The sequence below is a fragment of the Carlito syrichta genome, unplaced genomic scaffold (assembly GCF_000164805.1).
Source record: "Carlito syrichta isolate Samal-C Ts95f unplaced genomic scaffold, Tarsius_syrichta-2.0.1 Scaffold308881, whole genome shotgun sequence".
NCBI lineage: Eukaryota > Metazoa > Chordata > Mammalia > Primates > Tarsiidae > Carlito > Carlito syrichta.
The window spans coordinates 560,480-581,542 of NW_007252977.1; the positions used below are offsets into that span (position 1 = coordinate 560,480).

Genomic DNA, 21,063 nt, shown 5'->3' on the forward strand with positions numbered 1-21,063 from the left:
TGCAATTGGCTCTTTGAGCTGGTATAAAATGGCTCAAACACACCACTGCCACCCGGTCCTACCCACCCCACAATCTATCATTCTTATAGTTCCCAGAATCCAATAGTCTCTCTCACAACTCTGCCTTGACACATATTGCTTGGTCTACCTCAGAGTCTCTTTAATATTCATTTTGTCTGGTTAACACTTTCTTTCCATTCTGTAAAACTCAGGCATTTCCTTCCCCAGGAAATATTCTCTAACTTTCACATCATCCTCTCCCTCCCCGCCCCATATTCAGGATCCGTTTTGCTTTTCCTTTGTACTTCAGTCGCACTCTTTGTTGATTTCTATCATGTCTCTTATCACACTCAGTGATATGTGTTCACCAACTCCATCCATTGTTGGCCCTCTGAAGGTACAAACTGCAGCATTTATCTCCACATCCTCAGTACCTAACACAATATAGATAAATATTTATTGAATGAGTAAATAAAAGCCCTATATTTCAAATAATGTCCTAGAATGCTAATTAGTAAAAATAATTATTTAGATAAAACAGTTTGTCTCTCCCCTAAATCTCTAAAAACTAGTCTATAGAATTGGGGCATTTTCAAGAGTTCAATTAGCACTGAAGAAAAATTGGAAATTTCCACTATTACCAATGCCTCTTCCTTATAAAAACACAAACACACACATATACCCTCTACCAACCATCAGACTGGAATGAAAATGGATCAAAGAACAAAGAAGGAGAAAAATGAAAGGAGAAGAAAAGATGAAGACAGGGAGAATCAATAGACAGGAATTCCAGAATTTCATACTCAACTGAAGGTGGGAATACAGAATTAAAGCCATTAAAAGGAGAAAGAGGAAATACCTTTTCTACTCCTTAAGGCTGTCTCAAGACTTTCAACAGAACTCACCCTGTGAGTGGACAACACTGTAAGAGGGATTTAGTCAATGCCTTCTGTTGGGCGTGGCTTGAGTATAGCACTAGGAAAGGTGTTCCCTTGCAGTTTGCATTTGGAGTCCACAGATTTTTCCCAATGACCATCAATCTATGATTTGAGTTGAAAATGTTGTATGGGTTAAGGAAAAGAAGTTAAGGGCAAAGGTCTTTATCAATACTATCCTTCCTGTGGCCACAGAATTGTAGTCCACAGTAGTAACACTTTGTGGGCACCAAGACCATACTTGGTACAGAAAGAAGCTTTCCCAAGCTTAACCTAGATACAGTGAGAAGAGAAGAGAACTTGGTTGGGACCTCAGGGACCTTGGCTGCTGAGAAGGCTAGCCCACCAATGGAGGTTTCTAACAAGCAGTTCCGGTCAAAACAATAGGAGAAGATAAGTACAGAGTCTCACTCTGCGGTGGTAAGATAGAAAGGAGGGATAAGAGGTCGTGACAGTTGGATTAATGGCAGGCTGAAAGATAGTCACGGGGTTTGAACAATATATTGGGGCACAATTTAAGGACCCTTGTTTCATCCATCTTTCACTACTCCTAGCCCTCCACTAAGACATTTATCATCCTGTTTCTATTGAGCGTGACACCATTAGCCACATAAACAGACCGTGGCTCTTATCACCTCCAGGAAGAATAACTTTTGTTTTATTGGCTAATACAGGACAATTAGTGTTGTGTCTTCTGAAAATCTCTTATACTTCTATGAGTAAGTACATTAAAATTTGGTTTCTGTTAACCAAGTAGAGAAAAGCAGAAAACCTCTTTAAGCATTGAAACCTTCCTCATTTGGAACAATTTTCTCTATGAATCACTCTGTCACCCCTGGCTGTGATTGAAGGGTAACATGAAGGCTGCTAACCGAAACCACATGGACTCAGTCTGTTTCAGATCTGATTCACCTTAGGAAATGATGATAAAGAAGTAAAAGTTTTAACATGTAGAATTCCAAAGCCCATATTATTGTGGAACTCTGAGTCTTTTGAATTATGGTGATACTTCAAGAAGACAGTGGATATATATTTATGTCATTTATGTTTAAAAGCAATGATATACATGTATATATAAATCCATACACACATAGACATAAATATATTCTGCTCCAAGTATTTCTCTTTTCTCTTCACTAATCCAACTTCCCTCAAGACCTAACTGACGTTGACCTCTGCCAAAAGCCTTCTCCAGCCCTTTTAAGCTCACACAGATCTTATCCTTTTTCCAGTCTTAGAACATTTACTGATTGTAAGGTGTTTTCAGAACTTGCCTATCAGCTGAGTTCTTCATACTTTGCATTATCAGTTAGTTATTTTGTGTGTTGGTTTTTTGTCTCCCTATCCACATAGTAACTTCCGGCTAGACCATAGGTAGAAGCATTTGCCAAGGTTGGCAAACAACGACTTGTTTTTATATACTCAGCAAGTTAAAAACTTTTTTTTTTCATTTTAAAGGATTAAGGGAACATGTACACGCACACACACATAAAATAGGCCACAGAGATCCTATGGCCCTCAAAAACTACCATGTTTATCTAGCCCTTTAAAAATAAGTGTGCCAACTCCTGTTTTAGAGAATAATGAAAAATAATTGCTGATAGATAACAAGTCCACAAACTTTGGAGAGCCATGAGGGACCTTCTGAGCTGTTGTTCTATTCAGTAGGTATAATGTTTCCATTTTTTTTTTTTCGATTAGAAAATATATTTTATTTAGAAAGTAAATTGAGAGAGAGAGAGAGAGAGAGACAGGAGATTCATCTCCCCAAGGTAGGGAAGGGGGCCAAAGCCAGGAAATGTGGCAATGGCCATAGTTCAAAGAGCACATGACCACACCAAAATGTAGTAAGGCAATGGCCAATATTTCCATTTTATAGATGGAGAAACTGATGCTTGTTTATCTAAGTAATTAGAATTTTGGACTTTGTCCTTAGAGGTATTGTGAAGAATCACTAAACCAACAGCAGAAGTAGCAATAACTGTTTAAGTTGCACAAGAGCAGAGACTTCTGTCTTTTTATTTGCTGCCCTATCCTTCCAGCACCTAGAACAGTATCTGTCATATGGTATGGTCTTGTGTTAGCTTCCTAGAGCTGCCATAACAAACTGTGTGGCTTAAAACAACAGAAATGTATTCTTACATAGTTCTGGAGGCCAAAAGACTGAAATCAGCCAGGGTCATGCTCCCTGGGAAGGCTCTGCAGTTCGAGTGTCCCAGGCTCCATAGGTTGTGGCAACATCACTCCTATGTCTACCTCCGTCTTCACACAGCAGTCCTCCATACGTGTCTCTGTGTCCTCTCTTCTTCATCTAAGGGTAACAGTCATTGGACTCAGGGACCACACTAAATCTAGGAAAATTTCATCTTAAGATCCTTAACTAATTACATACCAAAGAGCCTGTCTCCAAATAAGGTCACATTCTGACGTTCCAGGTGGACAGGGATTTTGGGAAAACACTATTCAGTCTACAACAGGTCTCTATAAGTATTTCTGAGTGACTCAATGTAGTGGCCATTTAATATGTTCCTGGCATTGGATTCACTTAATTTTAATCTCAAAACAATTCTATTATGTAGGTATGTGTTCTTTCACTTTACAAGTGAAGAACTGGGATTTAGATACCTAGGAATCCTAAGTTCTTACAACTAGGAAGGGCAGGGCCACTCCTGACCCAAACTCTTCTCTGCTAGGCTAGCATGATTATCACGGGACATACTAAGAAGGTGTGTGGGGGTATTATGCTAGAAAGTTATAGAAGTGAGCTTAAGGAAGAAGATTCGAGAATCAAGGAAATCAGTTTGTAGAAAGCCAAATGTGAGATTTCCTATAATTCAATAGAAAAACTTATGAGTCCATGAGTGGATATGAACAATAAAGAAAAGGAAGACCCACAGATGGCTCAGACCACTCACTTGGGGAGAGGCTCAGCCCACTCACTTGATGTCATATAGAAATAGGAAGCTGGAAGAGGAAATCTGTTTAGAAAGTAAAAGTGATGACTTAGAATGTCATCAATGCATATTCAAGCACAGACTGAAGGCAGTTACAGAGACAGGGCTGGTCCTCAGGAGAGAGAATGCTGCTCAGTATGTAATGTTAGGTCATCATCACGAGGCTGTGAGGGCAGAGCGGCAGCATCCCTCACCCCATGAATCACCAGTGTCCAGCCAGTGGCTGGTGGGCCAGATGCCTGTTATGTTATGCTCAGGGCTGTCTGAAGCTGCACACACAACCAGAGAGGATGCATCTTCTTCCTGCCTCTGGACGAATCCACGCCTCCTTAACTCTGCCTCCCAGCTTTGCACACCTGCTGAGACTCCAGCTGAGGCCTCGGTTGTGATGAATCCCTTGGCATATTGAAGCCATAAGCCATAAAGCAGGATTACTTCATTAAGGGGAGTTAGCAGAAACAGAAGTAATGAGGAAGCTTCTTTCTTTTAAACTGTTCCCAGAGTACAACATCAGACTGAGTCCTCTTCATAGCACAAAACAATGTGGTCAGGTTTGACCACCACCTTAATAGTCAGGCCTTGCATTAAGGATCCCAAAGAGAAGCCTGCTTTGCCAGAGAGTTGACTCTTTTGCGTTTTACAAAAAATCCAGGCTTCAATATCAGCATCTTAGACATCTGAGTATAGACTGTGAGGAGTTAAAATATCTGTAAGAAACATGACCAGACACTGAAGTTCAAAGCTTTATGCCTCTGCTGAGAAGAATTCCTGAAATTAAAGCAATTGAGTTTCAGCCAACGATATAAAAAGCACTAGACAAAGAGAGACTTTCTATTTTGAAATATGTATTCCTCAGAAAGCTATTACTGTATGTACCTAGAATTTGTATAAAGTATGATTATAAGTAAAGTTTATATTAAAAAATACTTGGTAATTTAGTCATGGTCAAGGAGGAGAGAAAGGTGCTATGAGTGAACTGGCAAAGATTTTATAAGATGTACATTTAAAAAAATTTTATTTGCAAGACTGATTTAAATTATCTATAGATGAGCTAAATCTGTCCTATAGATCAATTAAAAGAATCACTATTTTAAATCTATCACATCCTTAATTACACTGAATTAAATATAATTGCATATTCACTGCATACATCATAATGTTAATTAGGAGAAACATTTTTAACCAAATATATTGAGGTATATAACACTTCAATTTTCTTTTTATAAAAAAAAAGCAATAAGTCTGAGTCAAGTAAAAAATATCTGGCAAGTACTCATAGAAAGATAAGGAAAGACTAAATTAATTGAAGTATTGTATCAAAGCTTCCAAATTGTAGAATAATTTCTATCATTTAACTTTATGACAGTATATAAGACTTTAGGATAAGGAAGCAAATTTGTAACAAGTTTTTTTTTTAAAATAGGGTGTTTACTATTGGTTTTCAAAGTTGTATAATTATTTTAGAAATGGATAAACGTTGAAGAGTTCAATGCGTTTTTAAAACTTCTTATAGGATCCAAAATCTGTCTTGATTTAAAGGCAGTTATGGTGACTGAGGACAGTGATTGTTTACTCATTTGGTAACCTAAACATCCCAAGCAATGATTTGTTCTGACAGCTGGCTGATGGCAGTTTGGTGACTCTAAGCCAAGGGGAAGCTTTGAGAAGCCACCCGTAGAGCTGGAAAAGAATTTAGAAATCACCCACTCAAGCCCTTTCTTTGCACAGAAAGCATGAAACCTAGGGCCAGATGGTTTAGGTTTCATCCTGGCCCTGAGCTGCTGGTCATGTGACTATTCAGTGCCTCGGTTTCCTCCTGGGCTTGTTATTGTGAAATCGATGAATTAATATTTGTACAGTGCTTAGAATCATGTCTAACACATTATAATCAGTGGGAATAAATATTTATTAAATAAGTAAAATGAAATTGAGACCCAGAGAAATCAAGTGATTTGCCTAAGGTCAAGCAGCTCATGAAAGCCTTGTTGGGGTCGAACCAGTCCTGTCCCACAGGCATGCGCATTCTTCTTTCCTTTTATTTACTTATTTGTTTTTCTAGAGACAGAGTCTTGCTCTGTCACCTAAGATGGAGTGCAGTGACACAATCAGAACTGTAACCTTGAACTGGGCTCAGGCAATTCTCCCACCTCAGCCTCTGGAGTAGTTGGGACTATAGGCACTCGCCACCACACCCATGCTTTAAATTTAAAATTTTTAAATAGCACTTTTGAACCGTTTTAGAGACAGGATCTCACTATGTTGCCCAGGATGGTCTCAAACTCCTGGCCTCAAGTGATCCTCCCTCCTCAACCTCCCAAAGCACTGGGATGAGTCACTGCACCTGGCTTCATCCTTCTTTTCTACCAGGGCCTTAGGCCATCCCTAGAGTGTAGGTTTGCTTCAGAAATACTGTAGGAGCCTACACATATGAAGCATGATGCAGTATAAGGAATATAAGTTTTGAAATAACAACTAGAATTCAAGCTCTATTTTTTTAATATATATACTTTTCTGGAGATTTCTTTTTTAAAATTTTAAATTTGTGGGGTACAATTCAAGGTTAGGTATACAAATGTTCATTATGCAGGTCCCCTTGTTGATGAGGTGTGCCCCCCTTCCCCAGGCAGATGCCCACTACTGCCAATCTCTTGCTTGTAGTATTATAATAGTTGCTCAAGTTCAGCTTATGAGTGAGAACAAGTGATACTCAGTTTTTTGTTTCTGTGATAAATCACTCAGTATTATAGCCTCTAAGTCCATTCAAGTTGCTGTGAAGTTCATAATTTTGTCCTTCTTTATGGCTGCGTAATATTCCATTGTGTAGATGTACCACATTTTTTTAATCCAGTCCTCTTTCAGTAGGCAGCACAGTTGGTTCCATGTTTTTGCTATTGTGAATAATGTTGCAGTAAACATGCGTGTGCAGGTATCTTTTCCATAGAGTGATTTGAGTTCCACTGGGTATATTCCCAGTAGAGGGATTGCAGGGTCATATGGAAGGTCAATTTTTAGATCTTTCAGGAATCACCACACTGTTTTCCACAGAGGTTGTACTAGTTTACACTCCTACCAACAGTGTAGAAGTGCTCCCTTTTTTGCCACATCCTCTCCAGCATCTGCTGTTTTTTGAGTTATTTATGATGGCCATCCTAACTGTAGTTAGGTGTTATCTCAGTGTGTTTTAATTTGCATTTTTTTGGTGACTAATAAGACTGTAAGCTCTAATATTTATTGATTTAACTCTCTGAACCTGTTTCTTCATCTGTAAAATTATGATGACCATGACAAATGCAAATCACAGACTTGTTGACCAGGCCAAATAAGATAACTTTGAAAACCATAATCCACTATGCAAAAGTTATGTAATATGATGATTATGAGCTAAGAAAAGCCATGAGAATGTTTTGGAACTGCGTAAGACATCAAGAAGTTGAGGTAGGGAAAGTTCTTAAAAGGTTCTCTTCACTTCCTCATTTTCCATTTATCTATTGTTTTAAATATTATTTCTATTATTAAATATATAGTCAAAGGAATTGTGTATAGTTATGCATTACTTAAGAGTGGGTATATGTGCTGAGAAATGCATCATTAATGATTTTGTCACTGTGTAATTATAGAGTGTGCTTACACATACCTAGATGGTATAGCCTACTACACATCTAGGCTATATGGTATTAGCACATTGCTTCTAGGCTACAAGCCTGCTCAGCGTGTTACTGTACTAAACACAATGTGATTGTAACACAAGGTTAAGTATTTGTGTATCAAAACATAGAAAAAGTACAGTAAAAATAGTATTATAATCTCATGGGACCACCATTGCATACTTGGTCTATTATTTACTGAAATCTCATTATGTAGAACAGGACTATACTATACACATATGATATACACATATGTATGTGTTTTGTGTATATGTGTATATACATATAAATATGAAGATAACAAATACTTATATCTCTACCACCAGGCTTAAAAAAGAGAATTTTACCAATGCCTTTGAAACCCCCTGTATGTCTCTTCCCAGTAATATCCCTTCCTTACCCAGAAAGTGGGTAACCAGTGATTGTGAGTTATGTGTTCATCTTTCCTTTGCCTATAGTTACACTACACATGTGAGTATGCCCAAACAAAATACAGTGTTGGGTGAATGGTTTTTTTTTCCCCCCTTTTTTTCTCTCTTGACTCAAATATCTCAAACTACATGGTGTCTTCCTAGTGTTCCTTATTTTATCCATCTTATTTTTTCTCACTATCTCCCTTTCCCCATCCAATAAAGTACATTACCTCCGTCATTCAAAAGACCTTGTAAAGAAAGGCTTTAGAAAAGAGCCAGGGTTGCTTCCGGTTTATCTGAGTAAGGAATGAGCGTCAGATTACTAGCGGAAGGTGGAGTATCAACTGCCAAAGCAATGCAAGGATTCAAGAATGGGAAGGGTCTTGTGTCAGGAAAACCACACCGAGGTTCTTTTGGTGTCCGAAATGGCTACCTCGCTTTATATCTTAATGAAGAAAAGACTGAAAAAGGTAAGCCAAGGCAGACTTGATGGTTATACTAAGGAGTTTAGACTTTTCCTGCAGATTTTTGGAATGCAACTAAGGTTTTAAAGAAGGAAGTAACAGTTCAAGACTGCTTCAAGGCAGAAGAGGAGGGAGCCCAGAAGGCCAGTGAGGAAGCACCTAGGCTGGACCAGGACTACACCTGTGGCAGGAAGGGTTACCTAGGAGCAGCACTGTAGACGGGGCTTAGCAGGACCTTGCAAATGGTTGGATGTGGAAAGTGCTAGAGAGAGGAGCTGGGAATAACTGAAATTTCAAAGTTACCTGAATGCACACATGGTCATGTTTATGAACCAATGTAGGTACCAAGGAGGCTTAGATTTCAGAGCCAAGCTGATTGGCACAACCCAGAATGCCATTAACCAAAAAAATAATGATTAACTTCAGCCTTAAAATTAGGGACTGGAATGAGGCCCTTTCCATTTTTGTTATTACACAATCCTGGCATCATTGCCCAGAATAGTAAACAGATGCAAAAGAAATTCAGAAGCTTGAGCATCAAAGAGAGCTGTCTTCTGATGCCTGCTCCAAGGTGAATTGGGCACTATGACCAAGCCCATTACTCACTGAGTCTCTTCCTCCTTGAAACTGAGTGTGATAAAAACTAACAGGCACACAGTAGGCATTTAATAACAGCCTGCTGATATGGTGTGGTGCCCCAGAAACAGCTCCCAAAGCAGCTTCTGTCCCAAAGAACTGCTTCCCACCAGCTATGCTCAGTTTTACCCACAAGGCGCAAGACTTTCTGGCTTTGAGGAGAGCAAGAAGTAGCAAGGAAACTGTTGGCAGCAGATATAGAGTTGTTCTTCCAGCTGGGCTCCAGTCCCATCCTAGACACCACACCCAGGAACTGTGTGTAAAGCACTGAGATGAAGCAACCCCATCCTCCCCGCACAAATGAGCAGCAAATACACTTGCTTATTAAGGGACATGACGAATCAGACTGAGATCTAGTCCTCTTTGCACAGCACTTTACCTCTGCGATGCTGAGAGCTTAAACCAAGGCTCACTATGAGTTAAAACGCTACAACTCTGTCTACCAGGTTCCTGCTGCCCCCGAGTCACTGAATTCATTAGGATTCTCAGCAGGAAGAGACAAGGAACACCTCTCTTGAAGTGAATGCTGAAATGTTACTTTTTCCTGGAAGCTAGGGTCATCACACCTCCCTTACAGAGCTCAGCCATGGGGAAAACGGAAAAAAAGAAAAAGGTTGGGTCCCCTGGCATATGAAATTTGAATGACACTTGAGCCTGACGAGTTTGGTTTTTGGCTCCAAATTGCACAAGATCAAGAAGTTCTATAGATTCTATTCCAACATTGTGCAATGTCTCAATACTTATGAATTTTATTTGGGGTGCAATAGAGACATAACTTCGTCCTTGGGTCCCAGAAGGGGCACTATTTAGAGACCTAACTACTTCCTGAAGGAGAAGCCTTGAAGTGTACAGTATAAATATTGCATTAACTCTGAAGCAGAGTTAGTTCTATGCTATTATACCTTATAAGTGTGGAAACAGGCACATAGGGGCTAAGGTTCCAGTTGTCTCAGTCTCCCTCCATTTAAAAAATATCAGTGAATTTCTGCAGGTTTGCAGACTCTCTGAGGACATGCTTAGAAGTCCTCTTCCCTGCTTTCCTCTGCTTGTCCCTCAGCAAGGCAAGACCCCAAAGCAATCCTCGTGGGCAGATGGGCCTTATCTCTGGTGACTTTGCAGAGGCATTCATTTTCCAGCAGGCTATTATTAAATGCCTGCTGTGTGCTAGGGATGATACAGGACACTGGGGATAAAAGATGATAAGATAATTCCTGCCCTTTTGGTGACAGAAGGCTACTAACAGTTTATATTCAAAGACTCCACTCCACACACAGCAAATTGGTTTCCTGGCCCAATGACTCTGTCCTGTCTCCAGCAGTACCCAGGTCAAGTTTGAGACTTTCACATTCCCAGGAGAGAAGAAGAGTAAATACCAAGAAGAGAAGAATAAAACCACCACAAAAGCCCGACCTGAAGAGCAGCCACTCTATGATGGAATACTCCAGATGGCCTTAGATTTAAAATGGGTCTTTGCTCCTTTAAGCAACATCCCTTAGCTCTGGCTATCTTTGCCCAATGGGTGATTGGTCGTCAATAGAAACTTAATTATCAATTAATCGGTTGCTATTGAATTGCTAGCACATCTCAGTTATCTGCTACTCCTCAGAGTAATCTATAGCACTTTAGTGAAGAAACACTTCTAATTAAACCATAGCATGGTTTATATCAAAACAAATGTCCAGAGCTCAAACATTTTGTTAATTACAAGTGTCAATAAGTTTAGAATCTCTAAGACTCTCAGTTTGCTAATTCATCACCATTTAAAATGAATAAGTGGTTTTTGATATATGAAATAAAGTATTTTATGTGGTCTTTAACCATAAAAGTCAATAAATGTAAGCACTTTGCATTCCATGTGACAGACCTTTAACCTTAAGGAGTCAGGTCACAGTACAGAAAGATGACTTATTTGTTCTTCAACTGGAAATTGACTTTCCATATCATATGGCTTTATGACTATTTTAATATAATAGGAGAATGATAAAGAATTTCTAGCTTTCCAATCATTTTCTTAGACTTACAGCCACATACAAAGATATGTAAGAATGAAATCTTCTCTTTTTCTACAAAAGCAAACTTCATTTTCTTTAATACATCCTCCTGTCCCCTCCATCTGTCCCAGATTTACCAATTCCCCTTTGTCTCATCAGGACAATCAGGAGCAAAACACTCCTATTTGCCCCTTATAAAGTCTTAACTATCCCTATTCCTGGAAAAAAAAATAGCTTTAATAATACTGTTTCTTATCTCCCTACTACCCATAACTGATTCACTTGTTCAATTAATATTTATTAAATATCTACTGTGTGTGATATTGAACCCACTACTAGCAAATACAGTGGTGAGTGAGCAGGGTTCCTGATGGCAGAGAGCCACTTAGGAGAAGTTTCACATTTCCTTATAATCACACAAGCAAATACTAAGTTGCAGCTGTAACTGTGTTACAGCTATGCTGTGCTGTGGTGCACAGGGGGAAAGTATCATGAGAATCTATACTAGAAGCATTTCACCAAGCTATTGAGATTAGGGCGGGCCTCCTGAGGGAATGACGATTAGCTAAGGTGGGCCTGAAGGTGTTAACGTGGTGAATGGACATGGAGGGACTATTTCAACAGAGGAAACAGCATGTGCAAAGGCCCTTCATAGGAGGATACATGGTTCGTTTGGAGAACTGAAAGCAGGATGGCTCACTGGAGCAGCAAGCACCGATCTGGAGAAGTCAGGCAGGGGCCGGATGCTGTGAAGTCCAATAGGCCATATTTAAAATGTTGTCTTTTATCCTAAGGGCAGCAGAGAAACAGTAAGTGTTTTGGAGAGGAACATGATCAGATTTGTGTTTTAAGAAGAAAATCCTGCTGCAGTGTGGAGAACAGATCACCCGACAAGGGTGGCAGTGGATGTGGTGGGCCTAGTTAGGAAGCCACTGTAGTCACCAGGGAGGGATGGGAGGCTAGGATGAAGATTGTGGCAGAAGGGATGGAGAAGACTGGATGGGCCCAGGAGGAATTTAGAAAGTGAAATTGAAGGGGATTGGTGATGGACTGCATATAAGAACTAAGGGAGAGGAAGGAATCAGGGGTGACACTTAGATTTCTGACTTGTGCCCCTGAAGAAATGGTAGAGCCATTCACTGGGGTATGTAGTATCCTAAGATCAGGTAGGGAAAGATTGTGGTTTCAGCTGTGGGCCTGTTGAGTCTGAGGTCTCTGAGACATGTGAATGGAGATGGAAATGTGTGTGTCACCTAAATAGCAGACATCTCAAGACCTTGTTTCTACCAAAAAAAAAAATTAAAAATTAGGCAGGTGTGGCAGAGCATGGTGGCTCATACCTGTAATCTCAGCACTTTAGAAGGCCAAGGCAGGAGGATTACTTGAGCCAAAAGGAGTTTAGGACCAACAAGACCTCATCTCCACAAAAAATAAAAATGAAAAACAGCCAGGTGTAGTGGCCTATAGTCCCAGCTGCTTAGGAGGATGAGGCAGAAGATTGCTTGAGCCCGGAAGGTTGAGGCTGCAATGAGCTGTGATCATGGTACTACATTCCAGCCTGGGCAACAGAATGAAAAGTTGACTCAAAAAAAGAAAAAAAAAATTAACCAGGCATGGTGACATGTGCCTCTAGTCCCAGTTACTTGGGAGGCTGAGGCAGAATAATCACCTGAGCCCAGGAGTTTGAGACTGCAGTTAGCATGATCATAACACTGCACTCCAGCCTGGGCAACAGAGCAAGATCCTGTCTCTCAAAAAAAAATTGTAGATATCACAGGAGAAACTGAGATCGGCAGGGGAGTGTGAAGAGTGAGTGAAAGTAGCCCTCTTAGAGGAAGCCTTGAGAAAAACCCTAACATTGATAGCCGGGCATGGATGGTCCTACAAAGGAGACATAAATGCTGTGGTCTGAGAAGTAGATGGAAAAACCAGAAGACTGAAGTGTCAAGCAGGTGGGAAGGATCCACAGTGCTTAATTGTCATATATTACTCAACAATATTTTAAAAATTCTTTTCATTGGAATTTGAACCTGAAGGACAGTTATCAGATTGAATGGTAATTGTCTTTGAATGAGCTATGTTGAGACATTCAATATAACTACTCTTGCATTTCTAGAGCCTTTTACCACAATGATGGCAAATACCTCCGCAATGTTCTCTATGTGTGTTGGGTTCTTTATTTTTGTCCATCCCCAATTCCCTTCAATTTCACTTTCTAAATTCCTCCGGTCTTCTCTATCCAGTCTTCTCTATCCCTCCTGCCACAGTCTTCATACTAGCCACCCATCCCTTCCTGGATAACTACAGTGGTTTCCTAACTAGGCCCACCACATCCACGGCCACCCTTGTCAGGTGATCTGCTCTCCACACTGCAGCAGGATTTTCTTCTTAAAACACAAATCTGATCATGTCCCTCTCTAAAACGCTTCCACTTCCAGTGAAAACTGCAAACCTGCTAGACAAATTCTAAAAGAGGTGTAACTTGTGCTGGGTTCCATTGTGAAAGATTTATATCATTTTACAGCAACTCTATAAGGTAAATACTATTTCTGTACTTACTTTTCTATTATACAGGCGTGGGGGATTGAAACACAGAGATTACATGAGTTTCCAAATACAGAAAGATCATAGGAATCACATAAAACAACTAAGCAATTCGAGACCAGGATTTGATGCAGGCTCTTGGGTCTATGCCCTGCTGCTTCTCCATGAATTATCTGTTAACCGCCATTCCCCAGCACCTCTCTGCACACAGTTGCAGAGAGATACACACCTGAAAACATAATGTCATGGTATGACTTCAACATTTATTATTATCCCAGGTGAAGTTCACCAGATTTGCCTGCTAGAGCATGACCTTTATGTCAAGGGTCGAGACATTTAAAGGTTTTGTTTTTCTTATAATAGCACCAGCTAAGTTCCATCTTTATGTATACACATATTGATCCATGGTGCAAATTGTGATCGTAAGGTTTGTTCCCAATATTAGAGTCTATGTATACATAATAGTGCCTCGTGAAACAGGAGCATTGAATCACTGGAAACATTTATGCCTATTTGTGGCTATTTGTCTAGCTGCATGGTTATCCTTGCTCCTCTCCAAGTACTGAAAAGACACATTTAAAAGTTTCTTACCAGTTTGTTCACATCTGGACTCACATTAACACTATGACGATATTTTATTCCAGACCCTTCTGAGAAATTCATCAGGCTGTGAAGTACGCAGTGATGAATATCGGACAGAGTTTACCACAGCTTTGCCACGTGTTGACTTATTCACGGGTCAATTCAATAAAGTCCTCTTAACATCTATATCCACCTTTGTTAAAGGAGATCTCACCATTGCTAACCTTGGGACATCAGAGGGTCGCTTCATGCAGGTAAGTGTTTTCTGAGTATAGCTGTGTCTGCTTTATCTGGCATTATGCAATTAATTTGTTTTTGTTTTTACAGTAAGGTATTTGCAAATACTGTAAAGTGCAAATCATAGTAGAAACTAGAGATACAAACAATAAAGGCTGGGCCACTTTCTATGAAATGTATGACCTATTTTTTAAGTTCTTGAAGCTTTCAGTTTGCATGTGGTTGCTTTAATTTTCTTGTCTGGAATGGTTTAGGTTGTTTTGTTTTGTTTTTTCCATTCATAATTTCTATCACGTGACTGGAAAATAAAATGAAACAATTAAAGCATTTCCAGACGATTTTTTTTTTTTAATCTCAAGGGAAGCTACAAATAAAAGGAGTGCTATTGTGTGAACTGTGTGTCTCTATGAGAAAAAACATTCACATCATTGAGAAATAGTGGCAGGACTTAGGAAGGGACATTACCATCAAAATCCCATTGTAACTGAGACTCTCCTGATTCTGCAAAATGATGGGGTCAGACACAAAGAAGTTCAAATATTTTTTAAAATCCAGATTGTATTAAGAAATACTTTTAATGAATAGCAACAACTTTCATACAATAAAAGTTCACATTTCAGGTCTGATAGAAGTAATTCTGCTTCCTAGATACGAGAATCATAGCACTTGGCAGATATTAAAACGCTCTTGTGTTGGTCTTATTTTATTGCTTTAATAGTTATTGGTGCTTTCAACCTTAGTTCATTAGTAGATTCTTGATTAGTGAAGAATGACAGCAATATCTATGGAAATGTTGGATTTCTGTGAATATTAGGTATTTCTTTTAAAGGGAGATGCTTATATCATATAGTTAGCATCCTCATCAGACGCCTTCTAGTAAACCAAGTGAAGATGATGAGGCTTTCTTATGACTTGCTCATCTGTGCATCATATATCTGTATTATTTTACAGTAAATATTTTCTAAAATTACCACTGTCTTTAATCAGTCTGGATATTGGTCATGGCCATATTTTAAGAACTGTAAATCATGTTTTTCTGGTATTAGGGAGCATGGTGAAATTTCTTCAAAGTTGAAAACCAGGCTAGCCATGGTGGCTTGTGCCTGTAATCCCAGCATTCTGGGAGGCTGAAACAGCAGGTTTGCTTTAAACCAGGAGTTCAAGACCAGCCTGGGCAACATAGTGAGACCTAAACTCTACAAAAAAAAAAAAAAATTAGTCAGGCATGGTGGCATGTCCCTGTAGTCCCAGCTACTTGGGAAACTGAGGTGGAAGAATCACCCAAGCCCAGCAAGTTGAGGGAGAGAGTGCACTCTAGCCTGACTCTGACTTCAAAAACAAAATACAAACCACATAAATAAAACCTTATTAGTTCCAAAGCAATCATATAGATTCTGTTATCCAGTTGTTTCCATACTAGTCTCCTCCCTATTCCTTCATAGTTAACTACATCTTTTCTCCCCTTCTCCCTTCCTCCTCTTCCCAGTGTGCTTACTTACCACCTCATCCATCTTGACCAATCAATTCAAGCCTTAAATTCTCAAAGTCTGAAGGAAGGATACCTAGCCCTCTCCTACAGAGACACACATGCTAACGTATTTGAAATATGGTTGTATCTATTATCCTTGGAAAAATGTGTATTATTTTGTTTTTATGTGTTTTTCATTTACATTGATAGTATTCCAAAAAATTTGAAAGAGAGAGAAGCTAGCATCTGTTGATTTCCTAATGTGTTATTATATTGCTTTGCTCTCCTTAATCTTTATTTCTGCTTTAAAAAAAAATTTTTTTGTAATTGTCTGTTACCTCACCTGTTCGGTTTCATACTATTAAGCTTTCTATAATCACTTTAGGCTTGACACTTTGTTAACATCATCAGTTTCCTGGCCTATTTTCAAATTCTAATAAAATTTTACATAAAATGGGTTGCTTTATTGACTGAGTCTGCATGTGACAGAGTCCACCACTCAAGAGATATGTCATGCATCAGTTGCATTATAGCAGAAATGCTGTAACAAATGTTTTATTATTGTGTCGAGTAGTTTTATAAACGAAACTACATTTTGCCCATTAACTGTGCATCCAAAACAAAAGGTAAAAATACATATTTTATGAAAAGCACTGGTGGCACTGATTCTTTTTAAATTACCACTGTCTTTAATCAGTGGTAATTCATTAAATCAGTATTTAATTCATTAAATAAGTATCGGGCGCTGACTAACTTTGCTTCACTAGGGTTGTGAATGAACAAAGGAAACAGTGACACAGAACCCACTCTTAAGAACTAAAATTTTAGTAGGGGACATAAACAGTTACCTGATGACAATAGTACATACAGAAAAAGGGCTACTGGGAACCACAGAGGATCTGTTTCTCTGAAAAATACCCATGAGAATTCCATTCCATTCCATTTTATATAAATAAGCCTAAAGCAGATGAAAGATCAAGCAACATCACTGAAATCCAGTTTATTTACAGCAAATAATGGAAAGGGAGGAGTCAGGAGCAGGGGCCTTCCAGTTTAATCTGTCAGAGCAGTAACTTCCTCCCAAGTTCTGGAAATGTTTTGACTGCACTAACGTGCTAAATCTGTGGCCAGGCCTATGTTTCTACAACTCATGTTTTAATAAATACTATGAAGTTTCTGTTACAAAATAGGATGGACATAATTTTTTTCCCAAAGACAGCTGCCATACATGAAAAGGAACAGAAAAATGATTTTACTTCCTTCCTACCCTGAAGCCTAATGGCAAAGTTGCTTTGCAGATTTTTTTCTCCCAAGAGTTTGCAGCTGTTTCTGCCCTTCTTATTGTGCTTAAGTTCAGCTCTGGCTGGGAACACAAGCTACATCCCCAGCTGTTGGGTGCAAAGTGAATCAGGTATTTCACAGTGGTTATTTGATTAGAAAGAATTATATTGTTTAGCTAACAATATTATGTGTATGGCAGAGAAGACATTTTTGACATGTTCCTAACACTTAATGATGTGTAACTTATCTTGTACAGGTGCAACTATGCCTAAATATACTGATGTTTACATATATTTGAGTCTCGATATCTGTAGAGCCATGGCAATGTAGATATAGATTTCAAAAACAGTTTTTATTTGTATGATCACTCTCTTGGGAGGCTTTGAACTAAAATAGGATGATAAGCAATGCTGGAGGTAGTGTAAGCAAACAGTGAGAACGTGCCTTCTTACAAATTGGGGAGGAGATGCAGAAAAGAACAAGAACATTAACAGAGTGTGCACAGCTACGTGGGAGAGGGAAGAGGGGTTCTCGTGAAGATCATAGGACTAATCACAGGGATTGCCCTCGTCTCCCCTTCTGAGCGTCCCGTCTAATCTACATCCAAAACAATGCTTACTTTTTTTTTTTACAGCACTTGTATAAGGCCTTTAATCTCTAACTGCAGAGCATTGCTATTAAAATATTTGTGCAAGACTGTCAGACCAGGGAGAGTGAGTGGATCAGGGCTGCAGTGGGGGTGGGGTGGCTCTTTCAAGACTTGTTTCAAGTTCAGTTTCACTAATACTCACTGGACAACTACTGTGTGCACCATACTATGCCTGCTACCAGTGACCTCTGCCTGGGCATTACCTCCACTGCCACTGGGCTCTATGGTCTTATTCTTGTTCTTCCTCCTTCCCCTTTCCCTTCTCCCCAACTCCTTAATGCTGTTACCACATATCAATCCTTTTCTCTTCTGCTCTTAACTGGACAAGTTGGGACTTAAATAAGAAACGTAAAGATGTAGGGATCACCTAAAAAGATCTCCTGTGTTCATGATCATAATGAGCACAATAAAAGAAGGGATCTGGACCAAGGGGAGAAGGCTTCATGGAAGCAGAGACAGTGAGTTAACACATGAAGTTTAACTTTTAGGTTGATGACTGTTCCGTGCAGCACTGAGTATAGACTATGCACATAATAGATAGGTAATAAATGATTGCTGAATAAATAAAAGTCAGCTTCCTTGGCTGGAAAAAAAATAACTAATAAAATAAAGAATTACATTATGAATCCGTGAAGTTAGGAAAAATTGCTCACTTTCAGTAAGAAGAATCCATTCATCTATTGGCCTCATGTCTTCAAATTCCTTTGGTTCCTGTGTCCCCATTGCAGCATGGCAATGCTTTGTTGGGAAGCCTGGCATACATCACATTTGAGATTACTGCTATTTAAGAGTATGTAGACATAGATCACCAATTCATTCATGCTGGTGGCATCGAGCAGAGACATGGTCAAATGAAGCCAAAACGCGAACATTTCTCTTCAGAGATTGCTAATTTAACCATCTCCTACATAAAATGTTCAGATAAAAATATCATCTGCTTTTTAAAAAAATGTTTACATCATTGACCCAGTTATATCCCTAAAGAATGTTAGTGTTGGGATATTGCTTAAAGGAAAATATGACCATGAGTTCTGAAAGTTCTTTTGTGTAAAAAAAATAACTTATTATAAACAATAATTTCAGGGTTATGTCCATAAATAAAAATTAGGTTCAGTTCATGTACACTCCCCTACAATGAATCAACATACCCTTGAAAAACATATCTAGCTGGGCTCAGTGGCTCAGCCTGTAATCCCGTGCCTTTGGGAGGCTGAGGTGAGCGAATTACCTGAGCCCGCGGGTTCAAGACCCGCCTGGGCAGCAAGACCTCATCTCTACAATAAATCAAAAAATCAGCCGGGCGTGGTAGTGCTTGCCTGTAATTCCGGCTACTCGGAAGGCTGAGGCAGAAGGATCGCCGGAGCCCAGCAGGTCGAGGCTGCGGTGGCCGGGAGCGGCCACTGCACTCCAGTCTGGGCGACAGAGTGAGACTCCAACTCAAAAAAAAAAAAAAGAAAAGAAAAACATATCTTATACACTGTTACATGCAAAGTTTAAAATATAAATTTTTTAATTCACTGGAAAATGATAAGCTTTTGTTTGTTTTGGGTTTTGGTAGCAAGGAGTATCAGGGATTTCTTGAATGGGTGCTTTTTGGAAAGTGGAGAGGCATTTTAAGATATGAAATATATATGTCAGTAGTTTTTTGAAACTTTATTACTTTTAAATTTCAGAAACAGATATACTCTGCACATCTTACAATTGTAAGGCTAACCTTACAATCAATATATTTGGAATATTGACTTGAAAGTGTTGGTTATTTTAAACTTTTTACAAATTTCCTAGCTTACTCGGATTTTTTAGGCATTTGAAATACTTTTACAAAGGTCTAAGCCCAGGATTGATTCATTTTGACTCACTTTTGACTCATTTCAAAAAGTTGAAACACACGCATCCATCAATATTGTAACAGTGAGGAAAATTGTTTTGCCTTTTGGATACGGCTGGCCTTGGTGGTGCCAAGTCAATGTAGAAGCACTCACCCATTTACCAAAAAGTGTGAAGGAAAGAACAGAGTAAAGCATCATTTAATTCAACTTTTGCTGCCTAGTACTTGGTCTTTCCATTTTCAATTCTGAGCCATCAATACAAATCAACAATTTCTATTTATTTTCCTTTTTTTAATTTCAAAAACCTAGATATTTGCCTCGATTAAAGCAAATAAGTCAATTCTTCACATTCTGACTTCTTTCTAATTAAACACCTAATTTCCATCACACACTGAAGAAGATCATAAACCTCTAAGACAGGCAAGAAGCATCAGAAGCTATACCTTGGAAAGCAGATTAAACTCTTGAAAGTTGTCTAAATTCTGAAACGTTTAAAAACCCCCATGCCGTCATCAAGGCTTTAGTGAGCTTCTTATTTCAGTCTGTGTATCTACTACGGCAATAGAAATGCCCTGAGAACCACCAAGAAAGCAGATGTGCTTCCTGAATCTGTAAGTCACGTCAGCTATAGCCTGCCCTGTGTATTCGTGGTGTCATCTTCTTCCCTCACATTTTTTTTTCTCATGGAGTTTCAAGTTCTTTGTATCTTCTTTTATTAAGAAAGAAGCTTTAAAATTTTTAAAACAGAAATCCTCCATTTTTCTTAACTTTTAAATTAGAAATCAATCTAGATGATATCGAAGCACCCACTCAGTTTTATTTGTCTTGAAATAGAACTGCATATTCTCTGTTTATATAAAAGGAAACTACTTGGATCTCAAAGATTGTATGCAGGCCTCTCAGTTACCTTTGAATCTCCATTTCTATAAGACTGAACCATTTACCACAAGAGCTACTTACTGTGTTATTTGATCCCAGGATAACCATGTAAAGCAGAACTATGTTACTCTTCCCTCCTCTGCCAAGCACAGGCACCTGGGAAGTGTTGTCCATATAGTTCAGATGCATTGAAGACCACGAAGTGTCACACGTAGAACTCATACCTGTAGAGTTGAATCCCAGAGCAATGCCTTACTGAAAGAAGTACAATGCCAACAGGAATTCCTGTGGTTACTCCAAGAATATCAAAAGATATAAAATATTCTTAGCCCAAAGCAACTCATTAAACCTTCTCTCTGGGTATCCTCTGACAACTTCCAGGGGCTCCCCTCATCCTTCAAGAGGTCCACTCTCATCCACAGTTCCAGCTCCCAGCCCCACATTGCCACCTCCACTACCTCTGCTCTGCATCCTCCCATGGGATATGCCACCAACTCCTCCCCTCCTCTGCCAAGCACAGACACCTGGGGGGCGGGGGAGTGCTTCACCTCTCACTC

General features: G+C 39.2%; 1 protein-coding gene across 2 annotated transcripts in view; it reads left to right on the top strand.

Moving 5' to 3' along the window:
• Positions 1-21,063, top strand: part of MET (MET proto-oncogene, receptor tyrosine kinase) — a 93,015-nt gene that overhangs the window by 17,174 nt on the left and 54,778 nt on the right. For both annotated transcript variants that reach the window (XM_021716727.1, XM_008066339.2), the window contains one exon: positions 14,226-14,417. In XM_021716727.1, the coding sequence (XP_021572402.1) occupies positions 14,226-14,417 (192 nt within the window). The remainder of the gene's footprint in view (positions 1-14,225; positions 14,418-21,063) is intronic.